Source organism: Rhamphochromis longiceps, linkage group LG3 (genome assembly GCF_057381845.1).
Source record: "Rhamphochromis longiceps isolate RC_006_pf linkage group LG3, R_longiceps_female_GT1.1, whole genome shotgun sequence".
Lineage (NCBI taxonomy): Eukaryota > Metazoa > Chordata > Actinopteri > Cichliformes > Cichlidae > Rhamphochromis > Rhamphochromis longiceps.
In genome coordinates, this window is record NC_140559.1 from 37,926,193 (window position 1) to 37,944,432 (window position 18,240).

The window sequence follows — 18,240 nt, forward strand, 5'->3', positions numbered from 1 at the left end:
GAAATGTAGAGATCCCAACAGGGTTTGAAATCGGTTGCGGGACATGTTATCTGCTACCATAGGACACCTGGTGTCATTTTCCCAGTATGCTCGATTTCCAGGCATTTGGCATAGACCCATCCTCAGATAGAGACCAGTGAGTATTTCTAGTTCTTTAACAGTGGTATTTACATTTCTCAGATGGTTGGATTTTTGTACACTGTATAAATTTGTTTGTTCCATTAACAACAGCAGCATATCATCTGTGATAAAGTTTTTGAAGTACTCCAGTGGAGTGTGGATCTCATCTGGAGGTTTGGCACAGGGTCCCTTGAATGTGGTCTCAGGGGTTTCGAACGTTTTCTTTCTCTAGGATAATTTTTGTCCTTTGATAGCTGCCTTGGGCTGCCCAGTGTCCATATGGCTGTGGCTCTGTCTCTAAATCACTTGAATCACAACTGTCTGAATCACTGGATTCACTTGATTCATCACTCTCCACGTCTTTGTGGGGGATGTAATTAGGGTCTCCAGAATCTTTCACATCCCTCATGCTCACTCTCCTCTGCAGTGATAAACTCTAGCGCCTCTTGAACACTATATTTTTTCTTTTTATCCATTCTACCAAACAGTGAAAATGACAAAAAAAATGGGGGGTAACTGAAAAACGCCTCGACAAAGCTAAAGTAAAGTTCCATCACAAATTTAGGTAATTTAATAAATTAGTTATGCTTGAATTTAGTTAAATATGACTGAGAATTAACAACAAAGAATACATTTACTTAAAATAACTGAATGAGCTAAACTGACTAAGCAAATGATCAGTTTTTGTCTTTTTGTGACAAATATGTCACAGCATTCTTTTAAAGAAAATTTAGAGTTTAATGCCCGATGTGACATATTTGTCACAGCGATATTTAACAAACTGATTCTAGATCAAAATGTTTCAGAAATATTACCAAACTAGGTTACAAATGACCTATGACATCTTATCTAAAGTTTAGAATTGCTGAATGAGTAAAAGCTTACCTTTGCAAACAGAAAAGAAAGTTTTTAAAATTGGCATAGTGGTCTCATTAGCTAACCAGGTGGACCAAGACTTTGAAAATGGTGTCTTGAACACCCAGAGTGCCTCACTTGTCACATGACTGAACTAGTTTGTGCAGTAGACGTCACTTAGGGACTTTATTAGTTAAAAGTCAAAGTTAAACCATTATACATAGTTTTTCTCTAAGTGTAAAGGGGCAGTGACACCAGTGTCACTGTGGGTCCTTAAGGGCTAGACATGTATACATTGGATAAGCATGTAACACCAACGTGCAGGCTTTAATGCTATAATGTCATGTTAACTGTTTCTGAATCACTTAATGATTTTGCACGAGTGTAGTGTTAATGTATAATTGCAGAAAGCAAAATATTAAAATGTAATCTTACTTCATTTTCTTAATGTCAGATGCTCCGGTTAGACTAGCCTAATGACTGTCACTGGCTCTTTAAATCTCTTTTGGCACACCTATAACCAAATAAGTTTCAGTGTCTGCATAGTTTCTTTGCATAGTGTGTAAATCAAAAGACCTTCAGATTCACAGAAGGTTTCAGAAGCAAATCAAGTCATTGAACCGCATCAGGTACTTGTATATCTCTGAGTATAAATTATTTATAGATCAACCGTTAACTTTCTTTGCTTGTTGGTACTTGTTGCTGTACTGGTAGCAAAATATCTAAATGGTGTATGTGGTGTTGTATGCTGTAGTTGAGAAAACTGAGTATTAAGTTGCTGTTTTGCTTTTTTTTTTCTAGACTACTTCTTCTGAACCATGGGTCATAAAACTCTCATTTGTGCAGGTAAATCCAAACAGTAAAAACCTTTTTTGTGAAGTAATGATGAAAATAAAAAAGAGTTAACTATGAAATAAATCAAAGCAAACTTTTTAAAAATTTTGTTGCAAATTTAGTCTTATAAACTCATTAAAGAGGGAAAAAAAACACAAGATTTCATAAATGAAATAAATTTTTTATTTTTTTTAACTGAGAATAAAAAAACGGTTTCGTGGTAAAGAAGCTGAAAAACTGCATCGAATATCACTAGTGAAAATATTATGACTGAAAGCTTTTTGAAACTAACAATGATATGGGTCTATAAACATGTTGCAAAACCTAGAAACATCTTTTCAGGGTTGGAACAGTGGGTGACATCTGGTCACAGAGATTTTTATATTCATTGACTCATTTGTATTGCTTTACATGCAAGTCCACAGTATCATAGAAACTCAATAACAATGGTAGAGTTTAGCTTGGTGATACAATACGCTACCAAACTTTTGAAACAAACAGTGAGCTTGGTCTATAAACACTGAAATTTTGCAAACTTCATCTTTTCGGAGTTTTAAGAAGCAATTGCTATCACAGTCACAGAGATCTTTTCATCCAGTGACTCATTTGCATCATTTTACATACAATTCCCATAGTGTCATTGAAACTCCACAAGAATAATAGAGTTTAACTGTGTTATGACAGAGTACAGTGCAATCTAAGGAGTTTGGAAAGAGTCTGGACTTCTTTAAGTTTCTTGACGATGTTTCATCTATCATCTGAGAAGCTTCTACCATTCTGAGAAGAATTGGTGGAGTGTCCCAGATTTTAAGCCCTATTGGAAGTGTCCCTGACAGGGTCGTGGACCAACTATTGATAAATGCCAAATCACACGAGCCAAGATTTGAAAACGGTATTTAGAGAACTCTAAACACCCCCCATTAAAAAGACATGCCAAGAGACCAAATGTGATATGATTCTCTGCATTTATAACAAATCTAACACCAAGGTTTTTGCAAGCCTAAATAAAAAAACAGTATAAAACAATTTATAGGAAATGTTAAGCTTGCTCAGTTAATTGGTGTCATCGACATCAAAGGAGAGTTATTGTGTGTAATTGTTATAGAAAGATTTAGGCGTCCTGTACAAATGGGGAAGAAAGAAGTAGTAAAAAAATGGATGGTAAATTATTATGTCAAAGTTAGGATTTTTGTAACTTTCCATTTTACAATACATTAGATATGAACAATTCTTTTTATTATTCATGTTTACTACCTCCTGCATCATTGAATAATGAATTACTTAGGAATTTAGTTAGGTGATTCAAAGCCTATATGTCAAGATATGTGTTCAGTTTTAAATTAATTAATTATCATACATGTGTAAAACAATTGTTACTCTTTTTACTCTTTCTGTAACTTCATAGAAAATAACAAAAAAGATGATATATTTATACATTCAGTTTGGATATATCATCAACTGAATATGGCAATATTCAGTAGATGAGTGCTAGTCATTCTTCTTTGGTTTGCAGGAATTTTCATAATGCATTTGATGACCACCACCAGAACTGCACTGCTTTCAGCAGGGTCCAATATAACAGGTAAACAAGCATGCACTGCAGTAGCTCAGTCAGTGTTTTGTTTAGTTTTTTTCATCCATCCATCCAGCCAGCCAGCCAGCCAGCCAGCCATCCATTTTCTTCTGCTTGTCCGGGGGCCGGGTTGTGGGGACAGCAGCCCAAGCACAGAAGCCCAGATCTCCCTGTCCCCAACCACCTCCTCCAGCTTGTCCGGGGGAACACCAAGGCGTTCCCAAGCAAGCCGAGAGATATAATCTCTCCAGCGTGTCCTGGGTCTGCCCCGGGGCCTCCTCCCTGTGGGACATGCCCGGAACACCTCATCCAGGAGGCGCCTAGGAGGCATCCTTGTCAAGTGCCCGAACCACCTCAACTGGCTCCTTTCGATGTGAAGGAGCAGCGGCTCTACTCTGGGCCCCTCCTGAAAGGTCAAACTTCTTACCCTATCTCTAAGGGAGATGCAAGCCACCCTTTGGAGGAAACCCATTTCCACTGCTTGCATCCGCGATCTTGTTCTTTTGGTCACTACTCACAGCTTGTGACCATAGGTGAGGGTAGGGACGTAGATCGACTGGTAAATTGAGAGTTTCATCTTTACACTCAGCCCTGTCTTCACCACAACAGACTGGTACAGTGTCCGCATCACGGCGGCCACAGCACCAATCCGTCTGTCGATCTCCCACCCCCTTCTCCCATCACTTGTGAACAAGACCCAGAGGTACTTAAACTCCTCCACTTGGGACAGGAACTCGTCCTTGACCCGGAGTGGGCACTGGCGGGGCACTGGCGGGGCACTGGCGGAGCACCCACCAGGAACGAGTCTGGCCTGTTCCACACTCGTGTGTGGGAGGAGTTTGGAGAGGCCATGGAAAAAGACTTTCGTACTGCCTCAAAGAGATTCTGGCAAATAGTCAGGCAACTCAGGAGGGGAAAGCGATGCTCTACCTGCACTGTGTATTTTGCAGGTGGAGTGCTGCTGACTTTGAGTGAGAAAATTTTCGGGCGCTGGAAGGAATACTTCAAGGACCTCCTTAATCCCACTGACACATCTTCCGTGGAGGAAGCAGAGTCTGGGGATGAAGGGGATGACCCACCAATCTTTGGGGGCGAGGTCACTGAAGTAGTTAAGCAACTTCTTGGTTGCAGAGCCCCTGGGGTGGATGAGTTCCGCCCCAAGTTCCTTAATGCTCTAGATGTTGTAGGGCTGTCTTGGTTGACACTCCTCTACAGTGTTGCGTGGAAATCAGGGGCAGTACCCCTTGATTGGCAGACCGGGTTGGTGGTTCCCATCTTTAAAGGGAAGCCCAGGTATTAAGACATTCTTGCGCTAAAATATGTACTGTGCTTTCAATAACACATATGTGGTATTAAAATACACCAAATGTTTTCCTTTTAAGCATATTTTACATAAAACCGATTTACCAGTAGGTAAATCGTTGTTATTTACTTCTCAATGCACTCTGGGTAACCTTTCCAGTTTGAACCAGAGCAACCCGAGAGAGAGAATGAAAATAGTCAACTGCACTTAGTTTAGATGAAGATGAAAACAATCCGTCACACGAGGACGAGAGAGTGAGGGAAAATTACTGGTGTCTATGCGGCTACTGCTTGCCAATGACAACGGCGACTGAGAAGGTTTGTTGTAAAGCACCAAAACTTTTTGAAGCCGTATGTCTTAATCCAGATGTTCTTTGGGCAGCCCTTGTTAGCCTCCATGACCAGTATCCAGTCTTTAAGTGATAACGTGATGAATCCTGTTTCAGGGCCCTAAGTATTCTCATTTAATAAGAGTGTTGTGTTTTCAACATATTTTAATGCTTTGTATCTTGTTCGATTTAATCTCAACAAGCCCCTAAAAACAGTCAGTGATCACTGTCGGCTTCTCACAGTTTTTATTACTGCTAATCATTTTAAAGCTCAGTTTTTAAACCCTTACGATGTAACTACACAATAGCTTGTCGCGCTAGCGATCACGTAGCACATCATTATATACCAGCTTTCCCAACTTCAGTAACCCTACAAACGTCGCTGCTTTTTACTTTCCTGCCATCATTTATGTTGGAAGTGATAGCAGAGCTGTACATTTTAATTTGTTTAATAAATCTCTCAGTCAGAACATGGTATTTTATATTTAGATGGAAGCTAGCGAGCTAACTCCCTGCTAACTTCTAACTCCGTTAAATGTCATAAATTCCGTTTTCATGGATGCCTGGATGTTACACTTAATTAACAATCAAACTTAATTGTTACACCTGGCAGAGCAGCCACACTGACCAGTTTATTACAAATTAACAATTTTAGACAGTTTTAGAACTGTCAGCAATGCTGCAGCGATCATTTGACTTTTGCAGCAGAGTTTGGGCCCAGGCATGGCTAATAATGTCAGACTCAAATACCGGATAGTGCGGGTCTACCAAGTCGTCACCAGGTCACTAATAGGCAAGTTAATTAATACGGTTGCTACACTATAAAAAACAAAACAGGTTAGCTGAATGAGAGCACCTATACAGCCGACAACCAATACACGTCATCGTCCCAGAATACGTTGTGTGCGAAAAAACATGGCCTCTCCCATGGCTCCAAAATAGTTTTAAACAACAAACATTTAATGAATAACAAAGAAATTGTAGTTATTCTCAAGTATGTTTTTATGTAGGGGACATAATTTGTAACATATATAGAGTAACTTGTCATAATAGTCGTGGTTTGCTTTAAGAAAGGGGACCGGAGGGTGTGTTCCAACTACAGGGGAATCACACTCCTCAGCCTCTCTGGGAAAGTCTATGCCAGGGTGCTGGAGAGGAGAGTCTGCCTGTTAGTTTTTTCAAATACATTTTTATATTTTTTTGAGCAATGATAAACCCAGCTGGATTTTACTAAAATGGAGGAGATTTTTTGGTGATTGTAATGACAGTGCATTGTCATACTTAAAGGGAAAACTAAAAGTAGACAAAAGTAGAAAGATCAGCTTAATCTAATAATTTCCAGTTTTTTGTTTTGTTTTTGTTTTTCAAGCCAAGAGGACACTGTTGGGTTTCGAGCCATATCTGAACTGAATTCTTGGCCAGCATTTATTGCAGATCTGTTTCTGACTGAATATTCCTGAGACCTTGACGTGTTTATCAGATTTACCAACCAATTAATATTTTAAAGTTGCAGACGTTTTTCATCTCTTAAAACCAGCTTGTTTCTTAAATTCCTTATTTCATGTTTCTTGATTTCACGAGACAGATAATTCATTGGAACAAACTCACTGAATAAAAAAGTATTTTAGAATAAAACAGTTATGAGATGGGAAACAAAATATATTTTTGGTTGGTAGGTTTAACTTGAGTAATCAGATGTGTATTTATGCATGAGAAAGTTGATGCTCTTTGGTGATGCAGTTTGTCTGTTTTTAATTGAAGAAAGAAAGGCTAATCTGCTGGGTTTTTTTTAAGTGCTTCAGCAGTATCACTTCATCAATAAATCCCTGACCTGGTATGAGGCTCAGAGCTTCTGCAGATTAAAGTACACCGACTTAGCAACCATAAATAACATGGATGATGAAAACCAGCTGATCAACACACTGGACGTGACATCGTCATGGATTGGACTTTACAATGGACAGACCAACAGGTGGCTTTGGTCTGATGGCAGCGGTGTAACGAGCTTCACCCAGTGGAGCCCTGGTGAACCAAACAACTCTGGAGGGGTTGAGGCATGTGGACAGATGAATGATAACGGCCTCTGGAATGACGCGCCATGTGGATTTGCCATGGCTTATGTGTGTTATGAAAGTGAGTAAATGACACAGTGATCTTTAAAGCAAATGTAAACTGATGCAATTACATACAGTGATTAAGTTGAAATAAAACCTTCAGGATTTTGATATGAATTATTTAATGGTGAAGATAAATATAAATTTATATTTCTTATATCTAAAACAAAGAAAGAAAAATCATTAGCTGGGTAGCACACAAAATGATAGCCCAGGTGTGATTCTTTTAAATGTGTGCACATATATGAATCAATAACAATAACAATGGTTTAAGGCATTTTTTTTTATATTAGTTTTTTGTCACTAGCCACACTATGGCCCTCCTAAATGTTAATCTGGCTCTAAAAATCTTACCTGATTTCTACTTTTCTTGGAAGAAAAAAGATGTCTAACTTCCTTTTATTCCTCTCTCCTTGTATGTTTTTAGTTCAGCAGGATGGCAGCAAGAAGTATGTGGTTTACACACAGGGACAAACCTGGCCAAACAGTCAAGATCTGTGCAGGCAGAAGCACACTGATCTGGCATGTGTGCATACAGCACAGGAAAATTTAGCGATTGCTGCAGTTACAAACGCAGTGTGGTTCGGTCTGTTTAAAGATTCCTGGTACTGGTCAGATGGAACAAAGACCTCCTTCAGGTACTGGAAAAGAGGCGGAAGTTATAGTGGAAACTGTGTTTCTGTGGAAGCATCACAGCAGGGACGCTGGATACCAGCTGACTGTAACCAGAAAGCAACATTCATGTGTCAAGGAGGTAAGTTCCTGAAATACACAAGTAATAAGTCATTTCTTGGAAAAAGTGTGATGTCAAAACTCGGATAGAAAAATAATAATATTCATAATAAGGATCGCAATCAACACAACGCTCAGATGAACCAAAACAACTTTCTTCTTCCTTTCCTGGATGTAAGAGCATTCATCAAGACAGTCTAAATAATGGCTGAGATTATATTTCTGTGTTTGTATTCTGCAGGTCTCAAGCTAAAGAAGATGGTCATAAAGATGAAGGTGCAGTCTGATGTGGATCTCACTGACTCTACTACTTCCAGCCTATTCCTACAGAAGGTACAAACATAGCTTCAAGGGTCCACCAGGGGAAACTGGTTATACTGCAAGAGTTCATAAAATTACAGTAAACAGAACATCAACCAAAAACTACCTACAGAAAAAAATAATACCAGTATGCAAAAAGTCTTGAGTAGAGTCAAAAATATAAAAAGAGTAATATTTTCAGTGAAGCACACCTGAAACACTTTGTTATTTATGACATCATGAACTCATCCCTGAGGTCTAGCAAGACTGTCAATTCTATTTTTATACATAATACATTATGGTCTGTGTGCATTTGTTTTTGAAAGTAATAGAAACTAAATAAAAATATTTAAATTCAACACTTAAGTATCTCCTCAAAGTCCAACTGATGATTCAATTCAATTCAATTCAATTTTATTTATATAGCACCAAATCACAACAAAAGTCGCCTCAAGGCGCTTCATAGGTACAGAGAAAAACCCAACAATCATATGACCCCCTATGAGCAAGCACTTTGGCGACAGTGGGAAGGAAAAACTCCCTTTTAACAGGAAGAAACCTCCGGCAGAACCAGGCTCAGGGAGGGGCGGGGCCATCTGCTGCGACCGGTTGGGGTGAGAGAAGGAAGACAGGATAAAAGACATGCTGTGGAAGAGAGACAGAGATTAATAACAGATATGATTCAATGCAGAGAGGTCTGTTAAAACATAGTGAGCGAGAAAGGTGACTGGAAAGGAAAAACTCAATGCATCATGGGAATCCCCCGGCAGCCTATGTCTATTGCAGCATAACTAAGGGAGGATTCAGGGTCACCTGGTCCAGCCCTAACTATATGCTTTAGCAAAAAGGAAAGTTTTAAGCTTAATCTTAAAAGTAGAGATAGTGTCTGTCTCCTGAATCCAAACTGGAACTGATTTAAAAATGGTTTAATTATTATAGTTATCTTAATGTTACACAGAGAGGTATGAAGCTGTGTGCTAAATCTGGAGAGTATGTCAAACAATTCTTTTCTTTGATTGTATTTTTCTTTTAGTTGGAAACAATCCTGAGAGATCAAGGGGTGACTGATATCCAACTTAAATATAAACGTGTATTTCAACCTCAGTTGAAGACCACTGAGAACACGGGTACAAGAGGCCTCCGTACAGGGAGCATCTATCATGCTAACCTTAATTCAAAACATACCAATCATTTTGTGCAAAGTAATTTAGTAAAAGAACAAACAAACAATCAGTGAAAAGGTTTTTTTCCTCTCTTTACAGGATGCTGAGTGCAGAAGTGCCAATGTCGTTTTACTGCAACATTAGTGGTTATAGTGGTTTGTAGAGCTGATGGATGGAAACAGATTATTTAAAGATTGTTGCGTTCCCCAGCAAATTTATTTACCCTATACTTGTGTAGTTCATAACAGCTGATGTATATTCTAACCTAAGTTATTAAGTAAATTAAACTTTTACTTACTTTAAGAGTGTAATTAAAACAGTAGATCTTGTCCTCATTTCCCCCCTAAGGTTTTTGGTCATAATATTGTAACTATGGGTGGGAAGAAGAACCTATGCAATATAACATTAAATATTGTAATAATATGAACTCAAAATCAAAGTGCTAATAATAGATGCAAATCACTTTCAAGCTTTGAAAACTTTGCATTACAGTGCTTTGGACATGGCATCTAAGTACTTTATTTTGAGAAGACTTTAAATTTTTAAAAAACAATTGTGTGAAGAAAATTTTTTTCTGCTTCTTTCAGTCAGTAGAAAAACCCCCAAACATATTTATAGCTGCAACCAGACTGCTCCATTACTTTGTAGTGACTCTCATGTTTTCATTTGGTCACCATATTGTTATAAGATAGCCATCTCTCCTAATCTGTGTTTATGGAGGCATGTGTTCTGTCTACAATAAAATAACTCTCTGAATGTTGAACCTTCTTATCCAGTGTTTTTCTGTTGTATTTATCCCCCCTTGCCTCACAGCACAGGTCTGAGAGAGATCATTTTTAAAACTAACAGTCTGAGATAACCCGGACAGGTAGAATCTCAGCCATGATAAAACCTTTCCCATAACTCTGGTAAGATGTTCTAGTCTATACCAAAAAAATACAGTCATCCACAGTGGCTTCATGTGTCTGGCCCGTCGGTGTGTGGGAGCTGAGTCTTCAGTCCTGCAGAGAATCCGGTTGTTCAGTGATGACGCGACGAATCCTACTTCCGGGTCTAAAGTAGTCTGCGTTTAATATGGCTTTTGTGTTGTTAACATGTTTAATGTTATGTATTTTCTTCTATTTGATCTCAAAAAGCTCCTAAAACAGTCAGTGATCCCTGTTGACCTCCCTCTGCTTTTATTACCACTAATCATTTATTTAAGCTCAGTTTTTAAAACCTTAGGATGTAACTACAGCCCAGCTAGGGTTGCCAACCGTTCCTTAAAATACGGAATCGTCCCGTATTTCGAAACAAAAGTACATGTCCTGTATTGAGCTAATAAGGGACGCACTTTGTTCCGTAATACAGTGAGAATCAAAAGTAGTCTATAAATTTTTATGGAATTAACGCTTTGTTTGAAAACATAATTCCCAGCCCCTCTCCTGCTTTGTGACCAATGAGCTGACAGCACACTTATGACAATTCGAGTATGACAATTCAGATTACCGCTCATCTCATTGGTCGAGGAATGGTCACTTGCGGAGAAAATACCGGAAGACAACAGATGACCACAACAACAAGCATGGCCAACAGGGAAACAAACGCCGACACTGCGGTGCAAGTCTCGGACGTCAGTACACCTAAAGCTGGGCAGACACTGTGCGATTTTTTCAGTCACGTTATTCAGCTCCTGCTCAAACTGCACGATTGACTTGCAGGGGTTAGAAGTTCGTAGGTCACGTAGCTCTGATGCGACCTGAGTGCTCACACTGTGCCAACATAAAATGAAGGTTATAACAGAAAATCTGTCGCGCTCTCTCTCGCTCTCTGTCTTTCACTCACACAGACACACCACCACCATCAACTTTGTTAAATTGCTAATGAAAAACATTGATCAGGCAGCTGTGATTGAGCAGCAGTGTAAATCCAACTATTTTCACGGTTGTTGTGGTCGTGATAATTTTGTGATGCCACATGGAAAAGGCTCGGATGAGCTTTCCAAAGTTCTACAAGTTGTGCCTCCATCGCTTGTGTCCAGATCACACGCTGCACAGCCGTGCTGCTCCGTCTTTTTCACCGACGTTTACGTGTTTGCGCGTGAGCAGTGTGAGCGCCTGTGGTGACACCATCACGAGCGATTGATGATCGGGAGCTGGTCGTGAGGTGTTAATCGCTTCTCGTTACCCCACGTACACTACACGACGCACGATGAAGGCCAAAATCGGTCCGATCACTCAAAAATCGGCTCAAAATGGGCCTAAAACCGCACAGTGTGAGCCCAGCATTAGAGCAGCAATGTTTGTTTCCCTCAGAGAAAGGGAAGAATGGGAAAAGGAAAACACCTGGCTGGAAAAAGTTAATATGGGCATGTGCAGTGAATATCAGCGCTATGTGGCCAGAAGTGTGATAATATAACTTATTTTGTGTAATAAACAACTGCAAGGATAGATGATTACAACAAATAGATGACTAATACATAAAAGTAATACATAGATGAATAATGATGATGAGCTATGATGCGTAATCATGGGAACAAGTGGGTTTACAAACAGGAGCAGCTGATTACTATTAGAATTGTACTAAATGCACTAAATGTGCACTGTTACAAGAATATTTTTCTTTCTATTGTTTTCTATTATTTTAAGTTAAGCAGGACAGAGTTCTTTTAAAGAAAGATTTACTTATATTCTCAAAAGTTAAGCATGACAGGCTTCTGTTTAAGAAAGAGACCTGTTTTACTGTGTTAATGTTGTAATTTTGAGCTAAAAATAAATGGCTAAATGATCATTTGTTTCACATGTGTTCATATCACAAAGAATAGAATATGCATCTGCTTAAATCAACTTCAAGTCAAATGGTTAAAAAAATAATTTCACACACAAAAAAAGAGCTAGAAAATTCACCACACTGGGAAGGGTGAAGACAACTGGGTCGCCCGGCCCTGGCCACGAGGTGTCCCTTATTTATTTTTCAGGGAGTTGGCAACCCTAAGCCCAGCCCATGCAGCAGTATATGAATGACTAACCTCGTATTGTGGATGGATTATCTCAGTTGTTCTCCTGGCTGAAGTTTGGTCCTTTTACAGCATCCTGCCATGCGATTACATTTGTTCCTGACCACCCAGAACACTCACGTTAACTTTTATTGAGTGGAAAAAAAGTTAGCTTGTTTATATTATGCTAACATAGCTGTGTCGCTAGCGGTCACGTAGCACATCATTATATACCAGCTAGCCCAACTTCAGTAACCCTACAAACGTCACTGCTGTTTAGTTTTCTGTCTTCATTTATGCTGGAAGTGATAGCAGAGCTGTACGTTTTAATTTGTTTCCAAAACCCCGCAGTCAGGACATGCTATATTGTATTTAGATAGAAGCTAGCGAGCTAACTTCCTGCTAACTTCTAACTCCATTAAATGTCATAAATTCCGTTTTCATGGATGCCTGGATGTTAAACTCAATTGTTACACCTGGTAGAGCAGAACGCTGATCATTTTATTAAAGATGAAAGACTTTAGACAGTTTTTCAACTCTCAGTAATGCCATAGTGATCGTTTGATATATGGACCTGCAGCGGAGTTTAGGCCCAGACATGGCTAGTGACGTCAGACTGAACAACCGGATACATACAGGAAGAGGTGGAACTTCATTTTTATGGGCACACAATCGGCCAATCACATGCAAAGACTGAGATCACACCATTATGTGAAAGAAGGGCAGACGTTCTGAAGACGGTGGTACAGGCCAGGTATGCAGAGAGACGGGGAGCCGCATTTAAATGCAAGCGTGTCAGAAAAAGTAACAAGTGAACACATAAAATGAGCAGCATCTGACTACATTTCACTGATGTTGGAGACTGCAAAGCTGAATGCAGGATTTATAAAATTAGGAGATGGATAATGTGATACGCATTTTTATTTTTTAGCCATTTTCCATTGTGGAGAATAAAAGGTTTCAAACTTTTCCAGGCTTTAAACCTCATACGTTCTCCCTATTAGCAGTGAATGCATAAAAACAAGGCTTTTATGAAAACACTGAATGAAAAATTTCTTCTTGAAAAAGACTAAATGTACAGTTCAGTATTGAATATTACATAAAATAAACTATGTACAAAGTGTCTTTAAATGGCAGAGATGCAGAAATGTGTGCATGTAACACAGAGGTATTGCTCGTGTCTGCGTGCATAAATGAGTCACTGGCCTGAATGTGGCATGAAGCCATTTATAATTCTTACTCAATTTGATCTGCTGCTCACCACAAACAAGCAAGTAGAAAAAGTTTTTGGACTTTTATTTATATTTTCACAGGTTTTACACTTTTTCCTACTGATAAAAACCTCCCGTATGATCATTCATACTACACAAAGTAATTATGAAATAAACAATTAACTTGTAGAACCAAAATGTTCCCGGTATTTGAGGCAAGAGGGAGTATGTTATGTTATGTGAAGGTGCAGCCAGAGCTCTGTTCTTGTTGTGTTTCTGGGTGTAAAATAAAGGACTTCACATTTAACTTTAACTTGTGATCTCCTCATAAAAAATCTGCCTAACATGTCTCTGCAGCAGCAGGAGACAATAAACATGTGACAGTATGTTGTGGTCAGATCTTCTTGCTTTGTCTGTGTAAAAGGAAGGAAGCAAAAACTTATAAAAAGTGTTTGTGGTCTTCACAGCTCTTTGGTATCTGCTATGCTGCTGCTTCACTCGCTGTCTTTACAGAAAGTTGTAGAAGTTTTCAGACGTGTCACTGCTGGATGTGAGGATGGGAGCCACTTTGCTCTGTGAGCTGGGCCTATTCTGTGAGTACATCACTGACTCCTATTGTTTGATTCATACTGATCCATAAACATGTTTTAGTAAGAAGAACAGAGCATCAGTCGTTTGTACCATTTCAGGTCATGTGATCAGAGGACTCATGTTTGTTACCAACATGTTTGTTTGTAGACTGGATTAGATTTTAGTGGACTGACTTAGATCAGAGTGGAGCTGGTTTAGTTTATCTAAGAAAGGTTTGTTTAGTTTGATAATGTCTGAAGTCTCTGTCTTTATTGTAGTGCTCTGTACACTCCTCTGCACTGGACACACTCAAGGTGACTGAACAGTTTTCACTTTTTTTTTTTACTTCTTTTTATTCATTTAGTAAAGATTCATCTTAGCCTACTGCATCAGTTTTAAGCACTTTCTGGTTTTGCTCATTTTTGCAACACATTTATATTTTTTATGAACATGTTGTTGCTTCTTGACTAAATAAAATGTTTCAATGTTTCAGATTGTTAACGATGTGGTTGTGTTGGATTCTAGATGCTGTGCTAACGATTGAACCCAACTGGTCCAGTTTTTTCATTGGGGAGTTCATTGTCTTCAAATGTGACATGAATGAAGGAAAAGACACTGACTGGAAATATATAATCAAGAAGGATGGTCAAGAATTTATCCGCTACAGTGATTACAAAAACCACAGATTAAAATGTACAATTACAGGTCACAGTGGTGAATATCAGTGCTCTGGTCACAGGACGAGCAACAGTTATACAAAGAACAGTAATACTGTCTCTATAACTGTATTAGGTAAGTCCTCAGTGACCAACAGCATAAATTTATGATCCTGTACATTTAAATGTTGTCACATCAGAGGTAATGAGCAGACCCAAACTCTTCCAAATAAAGACAGTGAGTTTATTTACAGTGATAAATAGTGACAAAATAATATGCAAATCCCAGTGTTGTGCCAAAAAGTGGTTGTTTTTCAAGTATCTTTATAACTCTGTGTTATTGTGCTTACATTATAACCAATCCGGTCCTTTATGTCCACTTCGTCAGGCAGGACAATGGAAAAACAGTTATATTCTGTTTATTTAGAGATATACACCCTGCCTCTGTTACCATGTTGAGAAAGACAGCAAAAAATCAAAGAGCAGAAAATATGATGAAGAAGAATTTTGAAGATTTTCCTGCAAGTAGCAGGTTTTAGTCGAATTTCCCAGAGGAACCCACCCGAGGGATTAATAAAGTTCTATCTTATCTCTTATCTGTTTTATGACATTAACACATGCTTCTTTTTTTTTAATGTATGGATCTGTTTTTCTTTAATTTTTATAACAGCAGATAAACCCAGGGCCACACTGACAGCAGGAACAACAATCATACCAGTAGGGGGCAGTGTGACACTGACCTGCTCTGTGCAGAGCTCTGATGGATGGAAATATGAGTGGTTCAGACGAACCCAAAGAATCTCTGAACTTCAAATCAGAGATCAACAAAACAGAGATATCAGAGTATCTCAAGGAGGAATCTACAGCTGCAGAGGAACAAGAGGAAACCCAGCTTACTACACTGATAGAAGTGATGATGTCACCATTGAGAAAACCTGTGAGTTTAGTATGAAATATACATTCACTCATGATTATCAAATGATGCTAAGGTTCCTCTGTTGATTTCATGTTTCTATTTTTTATCTTAACTGTTAATATGTTTGAACAGTTTCCAATAAAGTTGTTGTAAAACAACAACCCAACTGGCCTCAGATATTCAGAGGTGAGACGATCACTCTGACATGTGAGGTGCAGGAAGGAGGTGAAACCACCGAGTGGGAATATAAATGGAGAGGACCCAGGACACCCACACAGTGGACACACAATAATGATGTGACATTCAGAGTTTCTGAGTCCAGCAGTGGAGACTACATGTGTAAGAGTCGACGCAGAGATGACTCATATTCTTCAACAGAGTGGAGTGAAGCCTTCACATTGTCAGCATCAAGTAAGTCATGTTTGTTGTGTGAGCCCAGGATGAATTCAATGGTCTACAAAGGATGTTACATTGTTACATTGTTACAAAGAGCTACAGCTGATAGTAGCTCATTGTTGGCAGTTTGTCACCACTTTGTCTCCTGAACTTTCAGCTGGTATAGGGACAGCAATGCTGACCTGCTGATCCATAACCTGAGTACAATAATGATATAAATAATGATAAAAAAAAAAAAGTTTTTTGTAAGTAGGGAGGCAGATTTGGTTTGTGTGTGTGCATGTGTGTGTATACATGTTTAGACATCTTTGTAAAGACAAAAAATTGGCATGCTACTATATTTGTGGGGACCAAGAGTCCATTGTGGGGACAAAATGCTCGTCCCTGCAAGTTTGAAGGTATTTCTAAGACTCAAAATGTGGTTTTAGTGTCAGGGTTACAATTAGGTTATGGTTAGGTTTAGGCTAAGGTTCAGGATTAGGCCTTCAATTTTTCAATTAGATGTCCTCACTAAGATATGACAATGAGTGTGTGTGTCTGTTCCTGTCTATCTATCATTGTGAGGACCGAAATCTGCATCCTACTATACATGTGAGGACCAACAGTCATTTGTGAGGACACACACCTGAAGGCTGAAAATGTGGTTTTAGTGTCAGGGTTACAATTAGGTTATGGTTAGGTTTAGGCTAAGGATCAAGGTTAGGCATTCATTTTTAATGGTTATGGTTAGGGTAAGGGGTTAGGGCAAACATTATGTCAATGAAGGTCCTCACTAAGACAGCTGAACGAGCGTGTGTTTGTGTGTCTTGTGTAAATGTTGATACTAAGGTAAAAAAAAGTGTAATGTGATCTGCAGGAAGTTACAGCGAGATGAGCAGGATTTTCTTTTCCTCTTACAGGAAGGCAAGTGTTGATTTCTTCTCATGATGCAGGACGAAGTTGTCTAGCCAAAGTAAACTGTTGCAGTCTGTAAATGAAAAAAGCATCAAAATGAAACTATGTAAAAGGCATTACAGCTATGTATTAGAGGAATGAGTGTGTGAGAGGCGATGACATCAGTGTTAACAGTTTGGGCCATTGCACTATGTTGCACATACTCACACTGTTACAATTTGGTAATTGGAGGAGGAAGACCAGAAGAAAAATGCAAAATGAAGGCACATAACATCAGGGTAGTGTAATCCTGGCCTGTGTGTGGTGTAATATCTATTTTCTTTCTGTCTTTGTTTAAACTCAACAGCAGGGGCCCGTTCTTCGTACGTCGCTTACTACATCCAAGATCAAATGACACATCCAAGATCAAATCATCGCGCTAACCGTGAGCTCGCTAATCCGGTTCCCCGAACACACCTGCTGTTGACGATTAGTACAGCTGGACGCAGTAATGTGACATCACTGGGTGTCGTAAAAGGGGCCACGCATCGATAGTAGAAACATTGATCGGCAACCCTCTGATTGGTCGGCGAAAATGTCGACGGAGCGCGCTCGGCTCGGTATTTTTCGGCAGCAGAGCAAGAACTCCTGAGTGAGGGATTTCAGGAGTTTCAGAGTTTAATCAGAACGCAAGGGAACACTGCAAAGGCTGCAAAAGCAAGGAGCGAGGGCTGGCAGGAAGTTGCTGACAAATTAAACTCGTAAGTAATTTAATAATAACAATAATAATGGAGTGGATTGATATAGCGCTTTTCAAGGCACCCAAAGCGCTTTACAATGCCACTATTCAGTCACTCTCACATTCACACACTGGTGGAGGCAGCTACAGTTGTAGCCACAGCTGCCCTGGGGCAGACTGACAGAAGCCAGGCTGCCATATCGCGCCATCGGCCCCTCTGGCCAACACCAGTAGGCGGTAGGGTAGATTTATTATATTACACTATATTATCCAATATTATATTACATTATATTATAATATGTTATATTTTATCCTCTTTCACATTAGAGCCACGACAGGACCCACTAGAACATGGGAACAGGTAAAAGTGAAATATAAGAATATTCTACAGAATGGTAATATTTATCACTTATATTGCTTTTAGTCTCTTGGAAAGAGACCCTGGAATAATCTGTTTGTTTATAACAGCAACCAAGAAAAGGGCAGAGGAAAAAAAGACAGGTGGTGGTCCTGCACCCCCTCGTCAACAAGTTGGTTAAGTGAATAATACCCTCACGGGAAAATCGATATCTCTCTATGAGCA

General features: G+C 39.2%; 2 protein-coding genes across 2 annotated transcripts in view; both read left to right on the forward strand.

Annotated features, from left to right (window-relative positions):
* LOC146674486 (Fc receptor-like protein 5) overlaps positions 1-18,240 on the forward strand; it is a gene marked incomplete at its 5' end in the record, with an annotated part of 160,551 nt that overhangs the window by 139,803 nt on the left and 2,508 nt on the right. Inside the window, 3 exons of the mRNA XM_085401069.1 lie at positions 15,404-15,670; positions 15,782-16,060; positions 16,203-16,205. Of these exons, the coding sequence (XP_085257195.1) occupies positions 15,404-15,670; positions 15,782-16,060; positions 16,203-16,205 (549 nt within the window). The remainder of the gene's footprint in view (positions 1-15,403; positions 15,671-15,781; positions 16,061-16,202; positions 16,206-18,240) is intronic.
* Positions 1,794-9,429, forward strand: LOC146674490 (secretory phospholipase A2 receptor-like). Its single transcript, XM_085385130.1, has 7 exons — positions 1,794-1,821; positions 3,323-3,391; positions 6,808-7,146; positions 7,555-7,881; positions 8,101-8,192; positions 9,193-9,286; positions 9,422-9,429. The coding sequence occupies exons 1-7, from the start codon at positions 1,794-1,796 to the stop codon at positions 9,427-9,429; spliced, it is 957 nt and encodes a 318-aa protein (XP_085241256.1).